Here is a 27,890-nt window from a genome sequence, read left to right as displayed (position 1 = left end):
GGGCTCTTCTGAGAGGGCTGGCTCTGCTAACAGAGGCCTACGCATGTACCATTCTGCTACTCTTGGAACTAGGATCTGACAACTTAAAATCTCTCAATATCAAGAGTTCTACTCTTTTCCATGGATTGAAGGACAATTCATTTTGTAGAACCTTAGGCTGCTGGTTCTTAGTTCTCAAAGGATCCAGACCTAACTTTACTCACAGAACCAAACTGATTAGCACCGGAGGGTCTGGCCACTAGGTCCTCCTGTAACAGAAGAATTGGTAGCCAGTTTTGCTGCTCCTTTTGGGCTCTTGAAGTAAAGGTGCTATAAACTTTGCACTAAGAAAGAATGTGTCCTTCTCCTAAGAATGATAGACATCTCGGAGGGGTGCTGGAGGCAAGGAAGACAGCAGGAAAAAAAGGATTACTCTTAAAACCTGGCTGCTTTCCCTTTGGATCCACCACAGAATCCATAAGACTGCACTGAGGCGCAGAACCTAAAGGGAGTCTCAACATATAAATAAATAAAATACTTTTATAAAATAAAATACTGTACTCTTAACTAACTATGGCACTATTTGATTAAAGAAGTGGATCCAAGTCAGATCTGGAAGGTTCCAATCCATCTGCAACTGCACATGGAAGGAATTGAGGTGGCCAGTGTGCTACATCCCCTGTCATAGCCTCACCTTCAGAATATTCAGAACAGTGGGGTGGGGGGAAGGTCAGAAGAGGACATGAGAGCACTCCAACAGGACCTGCTGTGAAGCATTCTATTATCAGAGCTGCAACGGCAACATATACCAAGAACGGGAATATGTAAAGGCCACTCAAAAGAAAATTTTTTTTTCTTCCTTTAGTTATGTTCAATATGAGAAAGGCAACTAAAATAAGAAACCAGCCAGATACAAACCTGAAGCAAGCTACATTTCACAAATAATTATTTATTATCTGTAGCATTTTCCCATGCAATGTAATAACTGCCTATGATTTGGATAACAGTAAGAGAAAACTTTGCAAACACTTAATCAGTAAGAGTTTAAGAGATTGGTGAGGTTATAAAGATAAACTGTACCAATTTCTGTTCACTCAACAACGATTAATCACAATTTCTAGTCATATTGTTTGAGTCTCATTAGCATCTTTACTGATAGACCTGAGAAGCCAGTTAACATCCATTGCCCAAAAGAGAAAGAGAAAAGGAATACATAAATCCAGGGGTGAAAGTAAGCCGGTGCAGGCTGGTACGGCATACCGGTAAAAAGTGGCCGCCAGTACCAGCCCGTACCCAGCTGACTTTAAATCACTGCTGTGGCAGCGCTTTAATGTCATTGCCCCTTTTGCCCCCCCACAGCTGCCGCCGACAGGGAGAGGCAAAAGGAGCAGCTGCCTCGGGGACATAAAAGGACCCAGGGCTCCAGCCGCCGCTGCTGCTACCATGACAACGGCCGGAGCCCCAAGCCCTTTAAATCGCAGCTGGAGCCCCGGGCGGTGTGGGCTAGGCAGTGTGGAAGGGCTGGCTGGGGGACTCTGACCCCCCCCAGCCACGCCCCTTCTGCCCAAGGCTCTGCCCCTTCCGGGGGCCAGAGCTGGCCCCCATACCAGTAAGTCTTCGTCTTTACTGTCATCCCTGCATAAAACTTTTCTTTCCATAAAATGTATTCTATTTTCATTCCAGTTTGATTTGGTCCAGTGTTTCATTACAGCCCACCACATGGCTCTCAGATCATTTGGTTAGAGACACAGAGAGGCAGGAAAAGTTCTTTACTTTATATATTTAGGAGGAGCTAGACAAAAAAAGTAACTTTAAGGCCAAAATTTCAGTTCATCCTTAAACAAGCAATTATTTGTGCCCATAATTTGTGCCACTAAGATACGTGCACCTCTGCCTGTGTATGCAAATCAGGGACTTTGGCCTGGTCTACACTTAAAATTTAGGTCAACATAGCTATGGCACTTAGGGTTGTGAAAATCCATACCCTGAGTGCCGTAGCTATACTTACCTAACCCCCAATGTAGATGTAGCTAGCTTAACAGCAGATAGCTTCTGTCACCCTAGCTAACTTTGTTCAGGGACGTGGTGTTCTTACAGTGACAGAAAAACATGTTCCATTGCTGTAGGCTGTGTCTGCACTACAAGGTTATGCTGGCATAGTTACAGCACCATAGGTGTTCCGCAACAGTCCCCGTAGTGTAGACACTGCCTTAGACAAGTGATTTATTTGTGCCCACAGAAAATGGATGCCAGTGTACAAAAATCAAACCTTTAGTCTCAGCTTGGCAACAGCTTATGTTAACCTAGCACTATTTGGTTTGCACTGCACTCTTCAGAGCACATCAAGTCCCCTAACCCAGGAGCACAATAAATAGACATTGGCCAGTTTATAATGAGCTAGCTGGGGTCAGAGTCAGTACTGTGGATATCTCCAAGCCTGGGACACAGACCAGAAAATGCCTTCAGAAAATCACTCAAAGGATCACATCAGTATATGAAATCCAGAAGGAATAACCGCAGATGCAGAAGAGAGCAAAGTTCTCAGGCCTTGATGGGATGAGCCTCCTTTAAGTCATGAACACAACATGATTTACTACAATGTGTTAAATAGGTTATTACTACCTTGTTGTTATCTCCGTTGAATCTGTGAATCCCAACAGCTTCAGGAGTAATCTCTATCACATCAAAATAGAAACCTTAAATCAAAGCAAATTAAAGATAGTCATGTTTTCTTCTGGCACAAAAAAGTATTAGTTTCAGCAAATGGCTAGAAAAACAACACGTGTATATAATGCCCATAAGAGTACAGAATGGTAACAGAGTGGAGCAAGACAAAGTAATTTGATTTATTAGACAATAAATTTAAATTTTGTATAGCATCTTACATGCACAAAATAAAATCACGGAATGTTTCTTGACCAATTCCAGTCCACACGTTTATTGAATTTATTCTATTTCCACTGATTTATAAGAATGTGTTTTTTAAAAGCATCTCTGACTCCAGGCACCTTTAATACTTCAATAGAAACACAAACCGTATAATAAAAAAAGATAAATCCAGCAACTCAGTCTCACTATATAACAGAAATTACCAACCAAATACATGCGTATACAAATAGTGTATGTAGGTTACAATAAATCTTAGCGGTAGCATGAGTAGATACAGGGCAAGTGGGAAAGGGAGAGAAGAAAGAAACAAGTGATAGGAAGCTACTACCTATGAAATAATGATTGTATCCAAGTAAACCCTGGAGTTCCCAACTTTGTCAAGGTTCATACCTAGGTTTCCATTGTTTCCAACAACAGTACATTTTAGGGCTTTGGAGAATTCGTCCCAGGAGCCTGAAGCACAGTCATCTCTGATCCTCTCTCTTATTAGAGAGCCATTCTTAAAACTAAAAACAAACAACAATACTAACTATATATTCAAAAGCGGCATTTTCCAAATCATTTGGACCCCCCAGATTATTAAAGAGGATTTTGAAACACTAGAGGATTTAGACACACAACGGTCACTAACATTAATGGAACATATATCTAAATTCCTTAGACTGCTTCGAAAGTCTCAATCCAAAGTACTATAACTCAGTGCAACTGAGGTGGGAGAGACAAAGGTGGCTCCAAACCTTTTCTCCTACTTTGACCCTGGTGATGCTTAGGGGACAAGCTATCTCCCTGGGCAAATTAGAGCAGCCACATGGCTATCCTAGAGACCGCTCCAGGAGCTGAATATCATAGGATGACGTGTTCCAGCTACACACCCAGCATGTCCCAGAACAGCAGCAGTTCTTCCCCTCTATGAAAGAGGAATCTCCAGATGCCTCTTTAAAGGTACCTTTAAATCCCTTTTGTACTACTAATGCAAAGGTTATATATTTTAGGTCAAGGATCTAGCCCACAAACCATCACCATTCACGTGATTTCTATTCCTCTAAATTTAATACACTGCCTTAGATTCATGCTCACCAGCCTTAAATTATACAAAAATGAACCCCATCCCTTCCATTGGCACCAGAGCTTATTCCTCATAATTTTGCAGCTCCTGCTCCCCAAATTAAATAATGGGGATGTCATAATGTTGATTGCAAATATTGCCATATACTTTACATAATACTGAATTTTTTATTCATTATCATTTTGCAAAGGAAACAAGAAAAATATCTTGTTGACTCCAAACGTAAGAGAAAAATCATGTAAAAGGATGTTACCATAAAAGTGCCATATAGGCTCGAGAGTCAACAGGATTGCAGAAAATATGACCTTCTAATGCAGGCGCTGGTTCTTTAATCCAAAGAAACAATGTGTCGCTTGTGCCAAGGCTAATCTGGAGAAGAAAATAATTGTTATAATAATAATTGTATCACATGAAGGCAATACAGAAATTAAATTAAACCCATTTATTATTACTGCTAATTGTTTTTAAATCACACATTTAGTGAACTGGATTCTTATTATAGCAAGCAGTGATTCAGGTTGTCACCCCAATTAAATAAGTTCCAGAGATAGAGATCCAGCAACTTATAAATTTGGGGCATTATCTTAAAAATAGTCCATGAGTTTGATTAAAATCCTACATCCAGCTCCAGGAGGAACTGAAATGAGAATCAGTCTGACTCCAGTACACAGAAAATCAACAAATTCTCTATTTTGGTTTAGTTGAGGACCAAAGGTTATTGTCCAGGGTCCTATTTTACATTCTGTAGTAGCTCTAATTTTATCACAGTGATGTGAACATTTTTCATGAATGTGTATTGACTTACCGCAATGTCCCCTTCTTCAAGTTTCATTCCTGCAAGTGAAGCTGAAAACATACATCAGATAGTTCAATTAATAACTAGGCATTCAAGGTAATTATGCTGCACTGGAGAGGACATTCTATTCTGTGCAGAAAGCCAGCACAAGGCCCAAACATAACCTCAAAGTGGATTTAAGTGGTGAGTAGGCCTTGTTTACTTTGGAGAAGTTCACCCTAAATACTGAAGTTAGTCATTATAGGGCATCATAGAATCAAAGGAGTTGGAGATTAAAAATTTTATCATGTCACCTGTTTCAGAGTAGCAGCCGTATTAGTCTGTATCCGCAAAAAGAACAGAAGTACTTGTGGCACCTTAGAGACTAACAAATTTATTTGAGCATAAGCTTTTGTGGGTTACAGCCCACTTCATCCCATGCATAGAATGGAACATATAGAAGATACATATATATACATACAGAGAACATGAAAAGGCGAAAGTTGCCATACAAACTCTAAGAGGCTAATTAATTAAGATGAGCTATTATCAGCAGGAGAAAAAAAAACTTTTGTAGTGACAATCAAGATGGCCCATTTTAGACAGTTGACAAGAAGGTGTGAGGATACTTAACATGGGGAAATAGATTCAATTTGTGTAATGACCCAGCCACTCCCAGTCTCTATTCAAGCCCAAGTTAATGGTATCTAGTTTGAAAATTAATTCCAGTTCAGCAGTTTCTCGTTGGAGTCTGTTTTTGAAGCTTTTCTGTTGCAAAATTAAAAGGAGTACTAGTGGCACCTTAGAGACTAACCAATAAATTGGTTAGTCTCTAAGGTGCCACTAGTACTCCTTTTCTTTTTGCGAATACAGACTAACACGGCTGCTACTCTGAAACCTGTTGCAAAATTGCCACCTTTAAGTCTGTTACTGAGTGACCAGGGAGGTTGAAGTGTTCTCCTACTGGTTTTTCAATGTTATGATTCCTGATGTCAGATTGTGTCCATTTATCCTTTTACATAGAGACTGTCCAGTTTGGCCAATGTACATGGCAGAGGGGCCTTGCTGGCACATGATGGCATATACCACATTGGTAGATGTGCAGGTGAACGAGTCCCTGATGGCGTGGCTGATGTGATTAGGTCCTATGATGGTGTCACTTGAATAGATGTGTGGACAGAGTTGGCATCAGGCTTTGTTGCAAGGATAGGTTCCTGGGTTAGTGTTTTTGGTGTGTGGTTGCTGGTGAGTATTTGCTTCAGGTTGGGGGGCTGTCTGTAAGTGAGAACTGGTCTGTCTCCCAAGATCTGTGAGAGTGAGGGATCATCTTTCAGGATAGGGTGTAGATCTTTGATGATGCGCTGGAGAGGTTTGGGGCTGAAGGTGACGGCTAGTGGCATTCTGTAATTTTCTTTGTTGGGCCTGTCCTGTAGTAGGTGACTCTGGGTACTCTTCTGTCTCTGTCAATCTGTTTTTTCTCTTCAGCAGGTGGGTATTGTAGTTTTAAGAATGCTTGATAGAGATCTTGTCGGTGTTTGTCTCTGTCTGAGGGATTGGAGCAAATGCGGTTGTATCTTAAAGCTTGGCTGTAGACAACGGATTGTGTGGTGTCCCCTGGATGGAAGCTGAAGGCATATATGTAAGTATAGCGGTCAGTAGGTTTCCTGTACAGGGTGGTATTTATGTGACCATCGCTTATAAACACTGTAGTGTCTAGGAAATGGACCGCTTGTGTGGACTGGTCCAGGCTGAGGTTGACGGTGGGATAGAAATTGTTGAAATCATGGTGCAATTCCTCAAGGGCTTCTTTTCCATGGGTCCAGATGATGAAGAAGTCATCAATGTAGCGCAAGTAGAGCAGGGACATTAGAGGACGAGATCTGAGGAAGCGTTGTTCTAAGTCAGCCATAAAAATGCTGGCATACTGTGGGGCCATGCGGGTACCCATAGCAGTGCCGCTGACTTGTAGGTATACACTGTCCCCAAATGTAAAATAGTTGTGGGTGAGGACAAAGTCACAAAGTTCAGCCACCAGGTTTGCCGTGACATTATCGGGGATACTGTTCCTGATAGCTTGTAGTCCATCTTTGTGTGGAATGTTGGTGTAGAGGGCTTCTACATCCATAGTGGCCAGGATGGTGTTTTCTGGAAGATCACCGATGCCACCTGTTAGCCCACGCACTCCTACTTTCCACCAGTACAGGATTGTTCTCTATGATATATGTTCAAGTGTTTTGTTCTCTCAAGTTTTAAATATCTCAGACCCTGTTTTGGTAAAGTACTTAAACAGACAAGGTGTCCTACTGACATCAGTGGGACTATTCACATGCCTAAGTCCTTTGCTGAATTTGAACCTTATAGAAGGATAGTCTTGTAGTTGAAGTACCCATCTGGGATCTAGAATGTCTTGGTTCAATTCCTGGCTCTGCAACAGACTTCCTGTGTTCCTCTGGGCAAATCACTTAATCTCCCTCAGTTCCCCATATATAAAGGGGGGCCAATGACAGTCCCTTTTGCCGGTCTGGTCCATTTTGACCATAACTCTGTCTTTTACTATACATATGTTCAGTGCCTAGCATAATGAAGCCCCTATCTTGGTTCAGACATGTAAGCACTACTGTATACAGATAAATAATTTAAAAATCTCAAGAAATGGTGCTTCTGCACTCTTGTCCATAGGAGTTTTCAGAACTTCCACAAACATCCCTAAATTTAGCACATCTTGGATATCTGGGAATTTTGAAGCCCCTTCAATTATCTCTTAATAGAATTTTAGTAAAGGGCATCATTAAAATTTCGGCACCCACAAGATTAATGAGGGTGGGAGATTAAAAGAATAAAAACAAACTTTCAAGCACTTTGATGCCTGACTTCCCACTGTCTCTTTCAAGTAAGGCTTACACTGTATCTCGTAGTGATGAAGTTTGTCTTCTGTCACTGTGTTATTCCTTTTTAAAAAACTATGGTATTTATTCTACACAAGTAACTGTCTAAAGCACTGCAGTATCATTAAAGCAAGTGCTAGTGTTTTGGATTATTAATGTGAAATTGTGCACTACTTTTTTAAGGGTTTCCTGTTTATAGAATTTTTCTTTTAAACCTTTTTTCAGGTTTTAACGGGTGATTTCTTTTTAAAGGTTTGGGAATAGGTTTATATTAATTTAAATATATATTTGTTTGAACTAGGTTTTATCTTCTTCATACCCAGGACTAACAGCCTGATTGAAGAAAAGTTCTAGTAGTTAGAGTGAACCTCTGATCTCAGTTTCCACCTTCAGGCTTGGAGGAGAAAATGCAAGTTCTTTAAACAATAGATTTTTCTCAAGCTAAAATGGAAGTGTTCATTGGCAAAGGAAGTTTCTCAGGTGTGGACAAACCAAAACCTAAATTATCAAGGTGCAATTTAGGTGCACTATGATTATGAGATGCATTTGGAGTCCATATGCAGTATATATCCCATACAAAGTATGTATCTCAGAAGAATCAGTGACAAAGGCTGCTGGAAAAAGGTGCCTGTGTGATATTCTTTCACCATATATAGATCATCTAAGAATTAATGAGATTTATTCAGTGAATATGATAATACACAAACACAGAACTATGGAAGCATATTTGTTTATTATCTCACCTGGATTGTCCCCGGTAAATGTCACTACTTTACAGTCTGGACTAAACCCATAGCGCTGAATATAATATGGAGAAACAGAGCCCTAAGGAGTAAACACATGAAGAAAGCTGAAAAGTGCAAATTAATCCCAGAGTGTCAAAATACGTCTATAACACTGATATCCAGCTGATTCTACAGTACTTCCACCGTAGCTGCAATAATTATTTACATTTGTTTTACATTTACATTGCAGCGCTTGAGCTAACGTTTTTGTAAGATACAAACAAGAAAACCTCCTGAAAACATCCCTCAGATCAGATTCTGAAACAGTAAAGACAGCAGCAGCATTCTGACTTCAGATCTGCCTCCAGTTATTCACAAAATATACATACACTTGTGTTCCACACCCACATACATATATATTACTATTCAAAATTAGATAGGAATACAGATTGATATGCAACCAAAAAAACACATACAGCTAGTATGCATCACTATGTCAAATGTGATATGAATGTTTATCATCGATTATCTTTTATTTCAGGGGTCGAGGATTCCATTCTTTTGTGTCTCACCAACAACAAATGGTAGCAAGAAGAGATTACTCTTTAAAATAAGAGGACACTTAAAATGACTTCTAAAACGCTGCTCCTGTTTTCACTGCCAATACCAGAAGACCAGCACTTGGCACTGGAATCACAGCACACTCCCAGATGGGTCAACCATGTTCACTAGTGCTTATACAGTGGCTGGGTGCCTGCTATCCCCATTCCCACGCATGCACATCTCTCGTTTTGTGGTGCTGCTCAGACCACAATCTATTTCAAAAGGTATTCAACCTGATTTGTTTTGACAATATAACAAAGATACGCTAGGCGAATTGAAGGGCTTTTAATAAACCTGATAACTGATCAACTTTATAACTACCACACAGTACTGCACTTGAGAAGCTTAAATGTCAGGCTCTATTTCTTCAATGTTACTGACTGATGATAAAAGGAATACAGTAAACATTGTTCTCTCGTCTAAAGTCAAACAAGTGTTTGTGGGTGTGCAAGGAGAGAAAAGAGACTTCTATCATTTGAAGACTGCCAACAGGGTCACCACAATCTTAGTCTTTGTATCCCCAGCATGCAAAAACCAGAGGAATCTAGTGATGAAGGTAGTGACAGCCACCAGCCACCAAAGTAGGGCTTGTGCATCCTTTCAAAGATGTCAGCACTCCTGCTCTGGAATGCACTTACACAGCACTCCGGGACATATTAGTCAGCCAGAACAGCTCTCTGGAGACTACCCCTAGAGCACAGCATCTCTGTGCAAACATACACCAAGAGGGACCCTATCTGTTACACACAGAGCATAGCCCCAAAATCTTCCAATTACATGTTCATCAGCAGTTATCCTCCACTGGCACATACCAATACTGAGCTGGATGGCACAACAGGTCCCAGCTTTTCTTCTAATCCAGGCGCACAAGCACTGAGGCAGGCGGTGGACCATATTTTATCATGAATCTGCAGTAAATTCATTCCAGAACCTATGAGACAACAGTATTCAAACACAAAATGTAGATCTTGGAACATAAGAATAGATTAATGAAAAGAAAAGAAAAGAATACTGCATTAGAGGATTTCACCTACCTAAAGGCAGAAAAGAAACTATAAATAAAAGTGGACATTTAATACTGAAATGGAATGGTCTCAGCTCAGCAGAGCACAGGGATGCTGTACAGTTACTGACTCACAGCTTTGTGGTAGCTTTCATTTTGGAAAGGGGATGGGGGCAAGGAATCTTCCCCACTGCATAGGAACTGAATATAGTCAAAGTCCTTGCACTCCAACCAGTGATGCTAGACTCCCAAAATAAATGGGGAGGTACAGATAGATCCTGCAACCCCTCAACACTGGCGAACAGAAAATGAAACCTATGCTGCACCCAATCAAACTGCAGTCCCTTTGCATTCGAGGGAATTGTGCTTTAGGCACAATAGTGCAGGAATTCCTACTAAGGTGGTATGCACCTTTGCACTGCACCCTAGTTGGGCTGTGGTTTTAGGCCATCATTTGTCTGTAACTAATCCTCCTAAGATGCCTGTGAGGTTATGTTTGTATTATCATCCTCCTTTACAAATGGGGAAATTGACCAAGAAAGGTCATGGCCCAAATTTTAAAAAGTAACCTCTAATTTTGGGTGATACAAGTTTTGGGTGTCCAGTTTTATACAATTAAGACATGATTTTCAGACTGGTTGAATACCTTCAAGTCCAGCTGAAGTCAATGAGAGTTGTGGATGCTCAACACCTCTAAAAATAAGGTTCAATGTGTGTATTACTGGACACATTTTAAAATTTGGTCTTAATGATTGGCTAAGGCCACATAGGTGAGTCAGTGTCAGAGCCAGGATTAGAGCTGAGGGGACTCTAAATCTGAACCCTGCAGTTAGCACACTAGATTAATCAGGCCTTCTGAATGAACAGGGCTGCCTCAACAGCTCATTGCATTCCCCTCTATGTTTACACTGCTCCAGCTTCTCCTCTAGTTAAAAAGAACAAACGTTTTTAAAACCCATGATTGACTGAGCACTAACTGTGGAGATGTTGAATACCATCAACTCTCATTCCCTGCACTGGTCTAAGATATATTTAATTAGACATTTCACTTTACTTTTAATAACCCAAGGTGAATTCTCTTAACTTAGTAATAATATTATCCTGGGCTAAAAACACTTTTGATTTTATATCTAATTAGCCCAGGACCTGTTTATCTCACTGACAGAAACTCAGTCATTGTCCAAACTGACTGGGAAGTCTGAAACCAATGGAATTTTGTTCAGTGCTACTGACCTTTAGACACTTCAACATATGTAGGGAGAGCGAAACTCACCCTTGGCACAGGGACTGTGAGATCAGGCTGTCCATGGAGTTTTGTGGGGCATGGAGGGAGGAAATGTAGTCCACCCCTCAACCTACTGGCAGACCACAAAGCTGCAACATGGCCCCTAATCTAAACAATGGGGTAGCCCTTCTGCACCCCTATACAAGTATTTGAAACCATTGGATATGCAAGCACTGAGCTACATGCCACACCCTGGGTTAATTCCTAACAGCCTCCTCTGCTCCAAGCTATTTCAGGCTACTGAAGAGCCCCCATCCTGAGTGCACATAGGGTACAGAAACAACACCCATTCCCACTGCAGCCTCTCTTTCAAAAGCACTCTCTCACACACACTCACAGAGGGATTAAGTGGCACGGTGGGACTTGTGCTAGACCTCTGCACTTTGGTAGCTTAACGTTTTATAGAGAGGTCCAACAATGAGTATGTATGGGATATTTACACCAAAAAACACACAGTCCAGTGTTAAGACATAACAGAGCCAGGGCTCCAAGAGTGAATGCAGCTTTACAGAATATATTATACACCTCTGAGACACTAACTCAGGCCACATAGTAGGAAATTTAGATTACACCTTACCTGAGTTAATGATGTATAAATGAAATTAAATGTATTAAATTCAATCAATCTCATTTCATGCAAATTAAATTCACTTAATACATTATATGCTGGTTAATTTGCCCTATGATTCAGCAGTAGGAATTCGACATAGCACAGCACACTTCCCATGGACAAGAGATGTATTGCTCTTTCCCGCTGTCAATCACACCCACCACCACCAAAAGCAATAAATACAACAGGATTTAATCAGATACAGGGACATTCCAGCTTTTCCACGTTCTTGAAGGGACCATTTTTAAAAAAATCAGCCACCACACTCTTCAGGACAAACTACATGCAACACCAGTAGAAGTTCACAAGAGAGACAGAGGGTGCAAGGAACCCCTTCCTACCACTTAACGCCCCTGTACATGGTCTAGGCATAATGGGAGTCCTTGCACAAGGACTCTGCAGCGATGGCACAGTGTCTGGACAAACCTATACAAAAGGGCCAAAGAGGAATGTTTTGTGGAAAAGCTCTATCACACATCTAGCTTCCTAGAGTAAAATGCCAAGTGTCTAAAGGTTTAATTATTCAGTGAGCAATAAAAGTTTTAAAGAAACATATGGTGATTTTGTGGGTAGATTCCTTATCTAAACCTAGAGACACATTGAATCAGACTTCTCTTATACCATTTTGAAAAATGTCATGACAGTTCCAGTCTTTAAACTCTATCATCATTTGTTTGTATGCAATTTTCTAGTCCCTTCTATGCAAAATGCAACTGGCAGAGCATTAAAACCTCCCACTTTAATCCTGTTCTATGGACACAGGGTGCACAAAACTGATTTTTTTTTAAATAAAATTTAATTTAAAAAAAATTAATCATATATTGGTTTCTTTTTAAAAGTAAACCTTTTTAAAATTAAATTTGAAAATTGACAACCCAGGTTAAGGCCTAAAATTACTATAATCTATTAAAATAATTTAAACTAAATATAAAAAGTAATATTAATCAGCACAGGTCTGCTGTCAAGTTTCAAAGAAAGTCAAACCACAAAACTGGTGGAACCAGAGTTTGTTGAAGTGCTAACCAGGCTTTTGACAGCTGAAGCCTCTTCTGCAGGTGCAGAGAGAATATTTTCTTCATATCAATTTATTCAACTAGTTCAGTTCAATGACTAGCTTGTTCAAAGTTAAGAAACCAATTGCAAGTTGACAAAAGCAGGAAAGTTTATTTTCCCCTTCCAGTCTACAAATAAAAGCTAGGTGTGAAAGGATGAAATCTACTGATTCTAAAATCTTGAAGGACATGGTAACTAAAAACAATCAGTTCAGTTAATTCATTACAGATAATACTTCCTTTGTATAATAAATTGGATACTTTTAAATATAAAACATATTCTGATAAACTTTTTGATCATTTTTTACTTTGTATCCAGCACATTTAAGGTAGTTTTATTTAATAATAAATTAAAATGCTGCTTTTGAGCATTTTAATTTAATTGCATTTCCATCCAACTAAAAGCTTGATACAAATCACAAATAAACAAATTAATTGACTAGTAAATAAGAAATGCATCATTCATCATATTCTACCATAAACAAAAGAAACAATTAAGAATCTGAATAAATGTGTTAACTTATATAGTTTAAATAAATTTGTATAGATATAGTGTATCCTCCTTGTTAGCAAAAAGAAGCAACAAATTTAGTATCAAGGCTATATATAGTTGCAAATCAACACACTAAAAATCAACATGCTTTCATAAAAATCACACTTTCTTTAGGCAAATAACTAAAGTAAAAATGCAAAACGCAACTAAAATTGAGTATAACAAGGTTTTCTGCTTGCTGATTAAAATCATGATTAAAATGGGTTATTTAAAGTGCTTTGATTTTAATCAATCCACTCTGTACGGACATAATATTATTTATTGAATGTCAAATAGCTTTCATATATATATTATATGCTCTGACAGTGTTCACAACACCACAAAGCCAGTTAGATGGGCAAAAAAACAACCTTTGCAATTCAGTCTGAGCTCCTACAATGAAAAGATGATGGTTCAATTCCCCCAGGCCATCAATTGCTAATAAATGTTCAGATATGTCTATACTACTCAAGGATGAAAGGATCATTTCATTTACCTTCCCATTCAGAACTCAGTTGAGAAATGGAAAAAATATTTTAAATGAACTATTAACCTATTGGAGCCTATAGGGAGAAATTAATATTTTACTTATATCTATCTTTACATATAAAAGACAGGTAGAGTACACATACCTTCCTACATATTCATCTAGATGGCAGTCTAAAGATTGCCAGTACTCCAAGGGTTAAAATCTAAGTGAGTCAAGCCATACAAAGCAAAGGCAGATCTTTGAACTATCACTTCATATGGACGCTCACTCAACAATAAATGAATTCAATATCGGAGGTCATGGTCCAATGGTGATTGAGAAGAGGATCCATATGTGGATGGAAGGGATTCAGTATCTCATTCCAAGTACCATTGATTGATAGTTCAAGATCACAATCAAGTGCAGTAAGGATCACCAAATGTTAATTACTGATGCAAAAAAGCCTAAATGATTCAACACTGGGGGAAAAAAACAAAATTCTATTACAAAGGACCAAAAGACATTGCCTAATTGGATTTATTAATGGACTAAAAGTGAAAAAAATATCCAGAGATCAATACTGTAAAACATATATATAACATCTAGCGCAGGGGTGGGCAAACTTTTTGGCTAGAGGGCCACATCGGGGATGCGAAATGTATGGAGGGCCGGGTAGGGAAATCTGTGCCTCCCCAAACAGCCTGGCCCCCGCCCCCATCCACCCCCTCCCACTTCCTACCCCCGACTGCGCCCCTCAGAACTCCCGGCCGATCCAAACCCCACTGCTCCTTGTCCCCTGACCGGCCCCTCCCAGGACCCCCTGACCCTAACCCCCCCCAGGACCCCACCCCCTATCCAACCCCCCCTGCTCCCTGTCCCCTGACTGCCCCAACCCCTATCCATACCCCCACCCCTGAAAGCCCCCTTGGGATTCCCACACCTATCCAACCCCCCCTGTTCCCAGTCCCCTGACTGCCCCCCACCCCAGAACCTCCACCCCATCCAATCACCCCCTGCTCCCTGTCCCCCAACTGCCCCCCAAGACTCCTTGCCCCTAACCGCCCCCCCCAGTACCCCACCCCCTATCCAACCCCCCCGCTCCCCTTACCATGCCCCTTAGAGCAGCAGGAGCTCGCAGCCCCGCCGCCCAGCCAGAGCCAGCCACGCCAACGCACTGCCTGGCAGGAGCAGTGGGCCAGAGTCCTGGCGACATGGCGAGCTGAGTCTGCTGGGGAGAGGGCTAGCCTCCCCTGCCAGGAGCTCAGGGGCCAGGCAGGACGGTACCGCGGGCTGGATGTGGTCTGTGGGCCGCAGTTTGCTCACCTCTGACCTAGTGTATTTGTGTCAAAACTCTCTTCTCGGTTTCTTGGTGAGTCAAATTCATAGCTAATATATCGCCATTGGCACCAACAGAGCTGCATCAGGATGAATTTAGGCCAATATGCTTTCTCTTGACAAAGGCCTTAATTTAGTATGTTCTTCTTTGATAGAACATAAAGAAGTATGCTAAGCTATGGTGTGCCTAAGGTACTTACAAAACATTTCAAAACATAAAAGTCTCTCCATGTCAAGAGCTGAGTAGCTGTTCTTTAAGGTGTTTTATAAAAAAAAAAAAAAAAAAAAAGTAACAATGCCTCAAGGTGACACACTCAAGTATTTTAGGTCCCAAATGTACAGGAACTCCTCACTTAAAGTCGTCCCAGTTAATGTTGTTTTGTTATGTTGCTGATCAATTAGGGAACATGCTCGTTTAAAGTTGTGCAATGCTCCCTTCTAATGTCGTTTGGCAGCCGCCTGCTTTGTCCACTGCTTGCAGGAAGAGCAGCCCGGTGGAGCTAGCTGGTGGGGGCTGGAACTAGGGTGGACCCAGCCCCTAGCAGCTCCCCGCTTCCCCTAAGTTCCCTGTGCAGCAGCTGCCCAGCAGGCTATCAATTGTGGCAGTTCAGCTGTCCCTCACCCAGTGTCATGCGCTATTCCTGCCGTCTGCCTAGGAGCTGCTCCCTGAGCCTCCTGCGAGGAGGGGAAGAGGGGGGCTAATGTCAGGGTGTCTCCTCCCCCCCTGCTCCTGCACCCCGCTTACCCCATCTTCCATAGAGCGGGGGGGGGACACAACAGTCCCGGAGGCAACAGCTGAGGTGGGTGATCTCTTGCTGATCTAATTAACAAGGCAGTGTACTTAAGACAGAGATCAGCATACTTAAAGGGGAAATGCACATCTCTCTCTCTCACACACACACACACACACACACAGTGTGTGTCTCTGTCTGCTATGCTGTCTCCCCTCCCTTCATTCCTTCTGCCTGTGTGAGGCAGAGTGTGAGGCTACATTAACAACGAGTTAACCCTTGAGGGCTAGTTCATCATTTATCAGTAAGGCATTCCCTGGGAAATATCCCACCCTCTGACTTCACCGCCTCAACCAAGCTTCACAATCATCATTGCTGTGTACCAAAGTCTTTTGTCTGGTGAAAAAAATTTCCCTGGAACCAAACACTCCCAATTTACATGAATTCTTACTGGGAAACTGGATTCGCTTAACATCGTTTCGCTTGAAGTCGCATTTTTCAAGAACATAACTACAACGTTAAGTGAGGCATTCCTGTATCTTACTTTTAACATCTGCACAATATACATGGAAATCGTTCCTCTTTCCCCACATTGTAGTTAATTTTTTTTAATCAATCAAACAAGGGTGTTCTGCTGCTTATGGATAGCGAGTCATGCCTTATGAGACTGGGCCTTAAAAAGGAAACATTTTAATTGGAGTAAGTAACATTTCCTTGTGTAATCTACAACTTTAAAGACATAAGTTGTTTAGTCCTCTAGTGTAACTTGACAGGGTCTTTTAAAGCCTATGTGCCCTGAAGTTAAACCTACAGAAATGAAGAATAGAAGTCTATTATATGAACATTATTTTGAGAGATGTATTTCCAAATGCGATATACAGGATTCATGGAAAGAGATCAGGTGAACTGCAGGAAATTGTAGAAGATGAGAAAATAACAGGCTTTTGTAATCAGCAGCAAAATAACTATTGCATAATAATTATTTTTTATTACTGGAATTAGAATGATCTCCCATTATGTTAATGGAAGACAAGGGAATGGAAGATAGAATGTAACTTAAATAATACATGATCTTCAGTCTAGTAAAGACTGACACTGTAATGTCTTACTTCATTCTCTCATCTTTTTCACATAAATATTTAATAATTGTATATCCTCAGGACTGAATATTTACTCTACATATTTAAATGTCCAGAGGAGCAACAGAATTAGAAGGACACTGTATGTGTAAGTTAGAGCTGGTTAGAATGCTATATGTTATCTGTGAAAAATTTCAAATGAAACAAAAAGTTTCCCATTTTGTTCAAAGTTTTTCACAAAATGTTTTGGTTTTTTTGACTAAACCAAAAAACATTTCCATTTCAAAAACTGAAAAAGTTGTTTTTCCTTGAAGCGGGGTGGTCACCCCACTCTGGCCCTGAAGGGGTTGAAAGCAGCCCTGGAGAGGGCTGCAGCAGGGAAAGGGATTAAGAACAGCCAGGGGAAGCTGACTGCAGCTGACCACAGGTGTGGCTGGCTTAATCAGGGCCCAGCTGGCCCTTATAAGAGGGCTGCGGGCCAGAAGCAGAGGAGTCTCACTCTAGCCCTGGAGTGGAAAGGGCTAGCTGTCTGGGAGCAAGGTACCCAGAGCAGAGCAGAGCAGAGCAGAGCAGAGCAGGGCAAGGGCAAGGGCAAGGGCAAGGGCAAGGGCAAGGGCAAGGGCAAAGGCAAGGGCAAAGGCAAGGGCAAAGGCAAAGGCAAAGGGAGCTGGGGAGCTCCAGCCTGATAAACCTGCAGGCCTTGGTAAAGGCCCAGAAAGGTACTGGGGCTGCAGAGGGGTAGCCTGGGAATAAGCAGAGGCAGCTGGTCCTAACCCCTTGCCAGTGATGAGTGGCCATTACATTGCAGTCTGCCCCAGTGAGCAGGGGTTAGATGATGACTGGCAGTATGGGCCACACTGCCCAGATACTTGGGGCAAGTTACATGGACTCTGGCAGATAGGCTGCACTACCTCGCCAGCCAGGGGTGATTGTGTGGAAGGAGGCCATTAGGCTGCAACCGGCTGCCCACAGAGAGACAGGCACAGGAACTTGGGAGTGGTGAGGTTCCGACTTCCTATCCCACCCTTGCCACAAAGGGGCGGTGCAGTGCCAGACCCGCTACATTCCTCCCTATCTTCTCTCTCTGAAATCAGTTTTCAAAAACCAAACCGTTTTAGTTTTTCATTGAAAAACAAATGGAAAATTTCAACCAAAATGAAATTTTTCTTTTCATTTGAAAAGTCATTTTTTCCACACACACAAAAAATCCAAAAGAGTTTTGACCAGCTTTAGTTTAGTATATTGGGGTTAATCCTCCAAAGTGCTGAGGCACCCTGTGAGGGACTAAGCACCCTCAACTCCCAATAAAGTCAATGGGTTGCACTTGCTGACTATCCATAACCTGCACTAATGATCATTGGAGCGATGGGTGCTCAGCATCTTTCAGGATATGGCCCACTGGGAAATATGGTGCAGACCCGCAAAAATTATTACTGAAGCTTACTGAAACTTAAAGGTAACCTGCAAAGAAAAAAGTAATTGGGCTAGTCACCTTTTTGCCTGTGTTATGATGCAAAAGAAAGCCTGTTTTGGGTTGGGGTTTTTTGGGTTTTTTTTGGGTGGGGGGGGCTGGTTTTTCTCTTTAAATTAGCAATTAAGACCCTGTCTTGGATCACTTTGATGACTGAAAAAATACCAAGACAATGTCATCACAAGAAAGTGATGACATCAAGCAATTGAAAAGGGAATGGATTTTTTACTTAGATCGTTTAAAACCCTTTCATTTTTTGCTTTAGTTAACATCTATTTAACAACATCAGCTAACAAACATTTTGGAGAAAGGATGTTTTTGTTATAAATTTGTCCACCAATTAAGGTGAGAAAGCTCATTTACATGCTGTGAGACCCAACCCAAACAACGGAAGAATAGAAATATCAGGAATGTCAAGTCTAAGGCAACAGAAAGCAAAATTATAACTGACAGACATTTCAGATGTGCACATGTGGACAAAGGGCTGACAGAATTAAGATGAACACTAAAATGGGAATAATTAATTCAGTGCAGAGCCACAAGTGCAAATACACTCATCATCAGAGCAATAAGACTTAAACATGTAGGAAACATCATGCCCCTCTCCTACTCATGATGGGGAGACAAGGGGAACTGCCATGCTAGACTGTCACCCCCCCCCCCCCCGAAAAAGAAGAGACACAACACTTACCATCACAGTAATCGATGGGTGCATAAGCACTTAGAAAAAGAGATGCTGCAAAGTTACTAACCAGAGAGATTCTCTGAAACAAAAAGATAACTTGAGATAGTAACTCCCCTCAACATTCATGCCCAAGCAAATGCAGTTTGAGTAAACAAAAGCAACAAAATATTAATAAAATCTCAGCAAGGGGTACTGCCTACCAGAAAAAGAAGTACTACAAGGATTATCCAGTAAAATTTTCCTGCCTGGGCTTTTAGAAGACATCCATATAAAAAGGAACCTCATAATAAAAGCTTTTAATAGCTTTTAGCTCTGAAACATACAAAATACACACACTATATTAGTGTACTCTGCCTTAGCATGAATTACTGCACAGCCATGATGTACCCAAGGGCCACAATTTAATAAAAAGAAGTCTGCATACAAAAAAACAGGGAGACGGAAAAATCAAAGCATGGATGACAGCACAGAAACCATACCAACACCATCCATCAGTGAATCCAAAAGGAAACCAAAGCTAAACAAGGAATAGATCTTATAAATTTCTCCTGCCTCTTCCGAGAGACTCTTCCATCACCCCTACATGGGCTCTTGTCTTCCTGAGTCCATTAACTTCTTCCTAAGTCAGGCAACATAGACCATCCTTACAACCCTGCCCTCTGACACCAATCAGCTATGCATTGCAATGCTACCTGCTACTATGCCGCAAACTAACTGCTCAGAGATAGACTGTAGATGGAATCATGAGGACAGTAGGGTTTAATGACCCTCTATCTCTTTTTGAGACTCTACCCAGGAACACATCTCAACATGGCTGAGGAACACAGGCTATGCCCTTCCTCGTGCTCCAATGGACACTAGCTGCCTGAAAGAGAATGAGGAGTGTTGGGCTAAAGGTTGGTTCTGGCTCAACTCTAAATCAGCAAGCAAAACAGGCTGGCACAGTGGAAGGAACGCACTGAATCCTCTATAAAGTAGTGAGCTGCCAAGCTAGTGTGTGCTGCCTGAGGGTCCTCAAGCGGAATTCTTACCAAGACAGAATTCCTCCTGGGGGCTCTGGTTGTAATATGGCACTGCCACATCCCTTTCAGCACAACTGGGGATCCCAGTTTAATTCACTTCTGTATTTGGCCTTAATTTGGGACCAGAATATACAGTCTGTCTTCCATCCATTCCACTCCATCCCACACTAGAATAAGAGGTGTCACAATGACATTCATGCAAATACAGACAGAACAATATTAAAGAAAACATTTCTTTACAAAGGGTATATTGAACCTGTGAGACTTATTGCTGCAGGAAATCAACTGGTCCATATTGATAATGGATTTTAAAAGCCCTGGAAATTTTATCAAGTGCAGTAATAAATGCGAAAACAGGAGTCTCAGACAGATCTCATGCTTCAGGATGTAGGTCCTTCCCTCAAGTACAGCACTGCCAACATGCATTAGAGGGGTTTATCACCTTGCTCTGAAGCATGAAGTATCAATCACTGCTTTAGGCAGAACATCAGTTTTTCAGCTTTGAGCAGTTAAAATAATAATTGTTATTGTTGATTCCTGAAATGTCAATAAAAAAGGAAACTTTTGTTTCAAATGTGTAATTCATTTTATAATTATAGAGATCAAAATAACCTTCAAGGGCCAATCTGTTAAAAAGGGCTCAACTCAACCTCCAGTTTTTCCTGGGTAACACTGCCTGGCACCTGTTTTGCATCAGCAAACATTGCACTGATGCATGCAAATAGCTGTTCTGTGTGTGTATCAACTGTGTATAATCACTGCTTTCTGTGACCAAATGTGGCAATACCTGCACAAACTGGTGCAAATGCAATTTTGTGCAGGTAAAATTAAGGCCTACTTTTTTAAAACTTCGATTCAAAATGTTGTGACCCACAAGCATTCACAATGTTAAATGCATCATTCTAAAAGGATCTGATATTTGATTTTCATCTGCCAAATAACTGACCATTTAAAAAAACCAGACCCACTTTATAAAATCATCACCTCTATATTACCTATTTTGCATTATGAAAACTAATTCAATAAACAAAATGTACTTCTGTTTAGCAAAAACGTTTTTATATTTTCTTTAAAAAATTTAAAAGATTTTCAACTGTGATTTCCAGTAAGTGGACTGAAGTTGAGCCAACCTCAGTTTGTACGTAGACCTCAGGATTCTGGCTGTAAATCTTTGCGATCTGGTTTCCTGTAAAACGCTGAGAAAGAAATGCAAATGCTTAGGAATACAAACACTAAATGGAGTCAATAATCATTAACTCTGTGTAATGAGTTCAGTACATTGCACTCTGGATATTTAATTTGCCAGATGCATGATGAACGTCAGTGCACAGCAGGCAATCTGCACTAAACAGGCTATAATGCATAGTCTCATTATGAGAATTTTGCTCACCTTTTGGGAAAAAGCTGTGAAAAAGCATTCCTATCCATAATTTATGTTTCAGAAATGACAGTTCAATGGAATTAATCATACTGATTACATACAGAGGAACCCAATACAATGCAAACATTGGCCTCCAGAGCCTTAAAAGGTTCCCAACTTATACAACTTTGTATGGGTGGGGTAAATGGGGGACAGGGTATTTCAAGCCAGAAATAACTAATGGCTAAGGAATAATTATTTCTCATATATGTATTAAATCATATAAAAGAAAAATGCTTAAGATTCACTGAATTTTTTAAGTTAATTCATTGCCTGTTATAAGTTAAAAGAAACATTTTTGCACTGTTTAAAGTTTCATTTCAACTCAAATGAGCACACACTCTGCACAATGAATCAAAAAGACCTATGCATATGGATAGGACTATATTTTGATGAACTCACCATCACTAACAAACTGACAACCAGGTGCTATTTACATATGCTACTTGTCTAAAACAGTGGTACACAAACTGGAGGGGTGCAAGAGGTTCTCTGGGGGGGCGCAAAGAAGCTGGGATCCTGCAGGCTCCAAAGGACCCACGGCCATAATAGCATGAGTGGGATAAAAATAGAGTGGGTATTGGGGGCGGGACAGGACTAGGAATAAAAAAATTATCCTCCCGCACCACAAAAAACATCAATGCCCCAGCTGCCCAGCTCTGAAGGCAGCACTGCCGCCAGCAGCAGTGCAGAAGTAAGGGATTCCTTCAGATTACAAGTGATGAGTGGGGGAGACATAACAAATTCCGTGAATGGTAATGGGGGGGCAGGACTGGAAAAGTTTGCTCACCACTCGTCTAAAAGACTCCTCTCACTTCATGACATATTGTCACAATTTTGGTAGGAGGAGGTGCCTGATCTGAAGTCCCACTGCAATAAAAAGGGTGGGGTGATGGGGCATTCTCTGTTATGGCCTCTGGAACTTACTTATCCCCCAGGTCCACAACCGTCTGAGTTTGTTTGCCTCCACAGAGCACTTGAAAGGCCCATTTTTTCTCCCTTACCTATGAAGAGATAGGTGTTGGGTAGGGCTGGATAGTGGTGTTGCGGGGCTCCGGATGTCTTGTTTAGAGACATTTATTAATTTAACTAAAATTAAATTTAGAAACACTCTGTAATATATTTTATTGCTATGGGCATCTGCATGAAAGCAAAAATTGAAATTAATGTGCTCCTGCATCTTTTTCCTCACTTGAACTCAGAGACAGGTCCTCAACTTGTGCAAATTAGCATAGCTCCACCAGCTGAGGATCTGACCCACAGAATTACAGAAGTAACTTACAGTAATAATTCATCCAGTCACTCTTTCTGCCAATGCAGGTTTGCTTCATACAATGCATTTTCTAGTGCTTTGACTAGTCTAATTTTACAACTCCCAAGCAACAGGACATCACCCCTTCCTTTGTGACGCTATTCCAAAGCCCAGTACATTTCACTGCCAGACAGTTTTTGTCAATATTCAGACTAAACTTACCTTTTCACGAGTTTCAGCCTCATACAGATATCACACTTAGTGGCTGTGGACAGAATTATTTTCTAAGTTTGCCATGAGGCACCAGTGCCTCTATAAGAATTTTCATTCTTTCCTCCTCCAGTTCTCACCTCGCATGCTCGTGAACCAGTTATATTAGCTAGGTTTTGTGCCCCTCCAACAGCTTTCTCAAGCGATAAGCACTGGGTAGTAGTACTGGAATCCATCCAAACAGGGCTGTCACTGACCGAAAAACAAGCCTGGGGAAAAAAATAAATCATCAAAAAGATTATCACTCTAGGAGGGACTTTCATACTAATGACCAAATCCTGAGAAGGTATCTGTGCCTGTATTAGGCCCAAATACAACAGAAAATAAGAACGGCCATAGTGGGTTACACCAAGGGTAATTCTAGCCCAGTATCCCTGTCTTCTGACAAAAACTACTGTAATTTTCACTCCAGACATCTGAAAAAGAGGGTCATAGCCCACGAAAGCTTATGCTCTAATAAATTTGTTAGTCTTTAAGGTGCCACAAGACTCCTCGTTGTTTTTGCTGAAACAGACTAACAAGGCTACCCCTCTGAAACTTGTCTTCTCACAGTGGCCAATGCCAGATGGTTCAAAGGGAATGAACCGAACAGGGCAATTATCAAATGATCCATCCCCTGAGGCTGTCATCCAGTACTAGCATCTGGCAGTTAGAGGCTTAGAGCACGTTAGAGGACACCAAGAACATGTGCATGGAAATGTCACATTGTTGCACTGAAGATCCCCCACTGTCAGACGCTACACCCATCTACAATCCATATAAGCCAGCATGTTGGAGACATAGCCAGTGGATTTGCAAACAGTGTGAAAACCCCAGGCCAAACCTCACATTGGAGAGGAGAAACAAGCTGTGTCTGCCACTCTTTTACGTATTTTGCAGTAGCTAGCCATGGGCCAGCTATGCAGTTTACCAGGCCCTGAAGCAGATGCTGGGGCTAAGGATTCCGTTCCTGAGCTCTGCTTTATTTCAGCATAGTTCTCTCACAGCATAGTCCTTTTGTTCCAGTTTTCAGGATTTATCCCTATGGATAACTACTGTTGTTCTTATTGGGGTTGTACTGACATTGTTGTCTCCAATGACTAGTTATGGTCTTTTGAGAATTCTTCATTTGACATTCAGAACACCACTTTGCAGTATTTTAACCCAGTCCCCAGATGGTTCACATGTTCATTGCAGACAATATTTTCATTTGGGAATCAGGATATACACATTTAAGATTTGAATAGACCAGTTGTACAGATGTCTTCGTCAAATGTTTAAAAGTTCTTTCTGATCTCAAGGTGGGAAAGGCTGGTTTCAAGATGAAAAGGAGGACTTGTGGCACTTTAGAGACTAACAAATTTATTTGAGCATAAGCTTTCGTGAGCTACAGCTCACTTCATCGGATGCATGCAGTGGAAAATACAGTAGGGGGATTTATATACACAGAGAACATGAAACAATGGGTGTTACCATACAGACTGTAACAAGAGTGATCAGGTAAGGTGAGCTATTACCAGCAGGAGAGGGGGGGAAAAAAAAAAAAGCCTTTTGTAGTGATAATCGAGGTGGGCCATTTCCAGCAGTTGACAAGAACATGTGAGGAACAGTAGGGCGGAAAATAAACATGGGGAAATAGTTTTATTTTGTGTAATGACACATCCACTCCCAGTCTTTATTCAAGTCTAATTTAATGGTGTCCAGTTTGCAAATTAATTCCAATTCAGCAGTCTCTCGTTGGAGTCCGGTTTTGAAGTTTTTTTGTTGAAGAATTGCCATTTTTAGGTCTGTAATCGAGTGACCAGAGAGATTGAAGTGTTCTCCAACTGGTTTTTGAATGTTCTAACTCTTGACGTCTGATTTGTGTCCATTTATTCTTTTGCGTAGAGACTGTCCAGATTGGCCAATGTACATGGCAGAGGGGCATTGCTGGCACATATCACATTGGTACATGTGCAGGTGAACGAGCCTCCTTTGCTTATACCTTTAAAGGAGAAGGCTTTTCAAATCTATGTCCACAAGCCACAAAACAACCCCAAGCAGCCACCCTGTGCACAGGAACTCCTTGGACCATAGTTTGAACCTTCAGAGATAAGTCTATCATGTTTCACGTAAGTATTCTTGCTAATAAAATCTTGTGAGTTGAATGGGAAATCAGATCTAAACATATTATCCATAATGGCAAAGATGTTAAAATAATATTAAGCTTTATAAAACAATAAATAGATCATACATTGTGGTGCTCACGGGGCGTTGCATGTTTTAACAAAATTGTATGCTGTCATGCCAGGGGAAGATGAAATACTGAAACCCCTGGGATATAGGAGAAAAAAAAAGTATACTGCAGTGGCTTCTAACACAAACAAGCAAAGGGAATATTTTGGAAGGAACAAGCAACTGTTAAGTGTCAGAAAGAGGAGTGTGTGTGCTCACTCTCCCTTCAAAGCTCTTCATTGCACGTATTACCTTTAGTAGCTGATGTAAAGGAAGATCAGGTGATAAATTCTTTAAAATTTGGCTGGCTCCTTCTTTCCAATACACGCTCCCATGTTGCTGTAAAGGATATACATTTTTAAATTAAAGATGGCACCCAGGATGTCAAATACAGATTCCAATCTGGATTTCGAACATTAAATGGAGGAGAACCATGTTCAAAGTGAGACACAAATTTATTGATTAATTAATTCATTAAACAGTTCACCTTTTTTGGAGACATCCAGGCCAATTAGATCATTTAATTACATTTCAAGAATGAGCAATGTATGTGCCAAATCATCAAATACAGGAGTTTGTCTGGCAAAAATGCAGACCATTAATTAAAGCAGCATCTAGTGGGCGCTTCTATAATATTGCTAGTTGCAGCTATTACCTTACCCAATGATTCTACCACAGAAGGGCAGCTATAAAGTGCAGCCAGAGCTCCACAGAATGACTTTCTGTCATTTTGGACCCGGCACACAGGGTTAGACTCTTTGTCTACTGATTAAAGCAGAGAAGTGGGAATCAAAATGCCTGGGTTCTTTAATCATATTCAAGGTACTTTGTCTGTCACTAATTCACTGTGTAACCCAGAGCAAGTCCCTTAGGCACCACTAATTTGGGGTATTCAACTTGAAACATATAGCCCCTGATTCTCTGAGCATCCAAACCTTTAGCTGAAGTCCATGGAAACTGCAAGAGTTCAGCACCTCTGATTAACCAGTCCTAGGAGTTTGAAGCTGAGCAACTGACAACTGATACACCAAAAATTAGTGGGCACTTTTGATAATGCCTGCCTTAATCTCTCTGCACTTCACTTTACACAACTGCAAAATGGGTCTAAGACTTGCTTACCTTACAGGCATGGTGTGAGGCTTAATTGATGAATGAATGTCTGAGCACTTTGACATCTTCAGAAGAAAGGCACTATGCAATATAGGCTAAATTAGAGAAGCCCTACACAAGTGCCTAAGCAAGAGGCACAGGGGGAGACATCCCCAGCACATTTACACACAAGGCAGCCATCGTTTGGTTTCCATTATTCCTGAATATGGTTTCCATTATGCCTGAGGTTGCACCACCCAGCAAATGAAGAGCTCTGATTAGAGGGATGCTTGCTACACCTCGAATACATTTTACATGTTCAGCTCTTCACTACATTCCCCTCTCCTCGAGCGCCTGTGGAACAATCTTGCAGACACAGCTGCTCAAACTCCTCCATCATCTCCAAGGACGGCTCAAATTTGCAAAACCATAATAGAACCCCGTAAGTGTGAAGAATTTAAATGACTTGAAACCATCTAGTTGTACACACAGCTAGTCTATGTAACTATACTGTTATCCTTGTCCTCTCTGTCCTATCTCTTCATGCAGTTGTATACAAGTTGCATCTTGTATTAAATTAGCTTTTAAGATCTTCAGGCAGAGTCTGTCTCTTATTATGTATTTGTACGGTGTCTGGTACAATGAAACTTTGATCCTAATTGAGTCCTTTAGATGCTATTGTAATACTCCTAAATAATAAGTATCATTATTCCTTAATACTCTGTTGAGGACATACAATATAACTAATTTTTCCCTTTAAAAACTAACCTGTCCAGCCCCAGAAAAAGCTCTCACATGAGAGAACTTAAAACCAGAAGACTTCATCTTTTCCAAGATCATATCCAGAGCCTACAAGAACAAACAGAATCAAGAGTGATTGTAATGAGCTACCAAATTATGCACACTCACAATCCTCAGAATTAAATTGTAAGTATCTGTCATCACTGATAAGGGTTCAGTAACAGATAATGAAAAATTAGCTAATGACTAGGGATTTTTTGAGAAATTGAATGCATTAGTTTATTAAGCAGGAGCCCATTTTAAAAAAGGGAACTACAGAAAAAAATTCTTCAAACAGGTTGAATCACAAAGGACAAATCATTACATCTTGGCTCTTGTTTGGTCTTCAGTGGGTTCCAATATATGAAAGAGACATTGTTGAGGTTGATAGATGAAAAATGGGACAATTTATTTGTTCTTACAGTTGGAAAACCTATGCAATTCTTTGTGGGGCAAAGTCCAATCTTGGAAGATGCTGAGCATCCTCAACTCCCACTGATTTCAGTGGGAGCTATGGACGTTCAGCACCTCTGAAATTCAGATGATTTATTCAGATACCTAAATATGGATTTAAATGCTTAACCTTTAGACACTCAAGTCTGAAAATTTTGCCCTTGCCATGAGATTTTCAAAGGACACTCTGAAGTAATTTAGGACCAAAAATTAATCTACCTTTACACTTTCATTGCT

At 40.9% G+C, this 27,890-nt stretch overlaps 1 protein-coding gene across 1 annotated transcript in view; it reads right to left on the bottom strand.

Moving 5' to 3' along the window:
- XYLB (xylulokinase) overlaps positions 1–27,890 on the bottom strand; it is a 142,623-nt gene that overhangs the window by 103,780 nt on the left and 10,953 nt on the right. Inside the window, exons 4-14 of the mRNA XM_077809500.1 lie at positions 27,189–27,269; positions 25,584–25,670; positions 23,219–23,347; positions 21,327–21,392; positions 19,181–19,253; positions 9,735–9,853; positions 8,338–8,419; positions 4,740–4,780; positions 4,188–4,303; positions 3,259–3,374; positions 2,602–2,675 (exon numbers count right to left, since the gene is read on the bottom strand). Coding sequence (XP_077665626.1) covers positions 2,602–2,675; positions 3,259–3,374; positions 4,188–4,303; positions 4,740–4,780; positions 8,338–8,419; positions 9,735–9,853; positions 19,181–19,253; positions 21,327–21,392; positions 23,219–23,347; positions 25,584–25,670; positions 27,189–27,269 — 984 coding nt within the window. The remainder of the gene's footprint in view (positions 1–2,601; positions 2,676–3,258; positions 3,375–4,187; positions 4,304–4,739; positions 4,781–8,337; positions 8,420–9,734; positions 9,854–19,180; positions 19,254–21,326; positions 21,393–23,218; positions 23,348–25,583; positions 25,671–27,188; positions 27,270–27,890) is intronic.

This window comes from Eretmochelys imbricata, chromosome 2, assembly GCF_965152235.1.
Source record: "Eretmochelys imbricata isolate rEreImb1 chromosome 2, rEreImb1.hap1, whole genome shotgun sequence".
NCBI classification, from domain to species: domain Eukaryota; kingdom Metazoa; phylum Chordata; order Testudines; family Cheloniidae; genus Eretmochelys; species Eretmochelys imbricata.
Note: the sequence above shows the minus strand (reverse complement) of the source record. Positions and strands in the feature narration are given on the sequence as shown.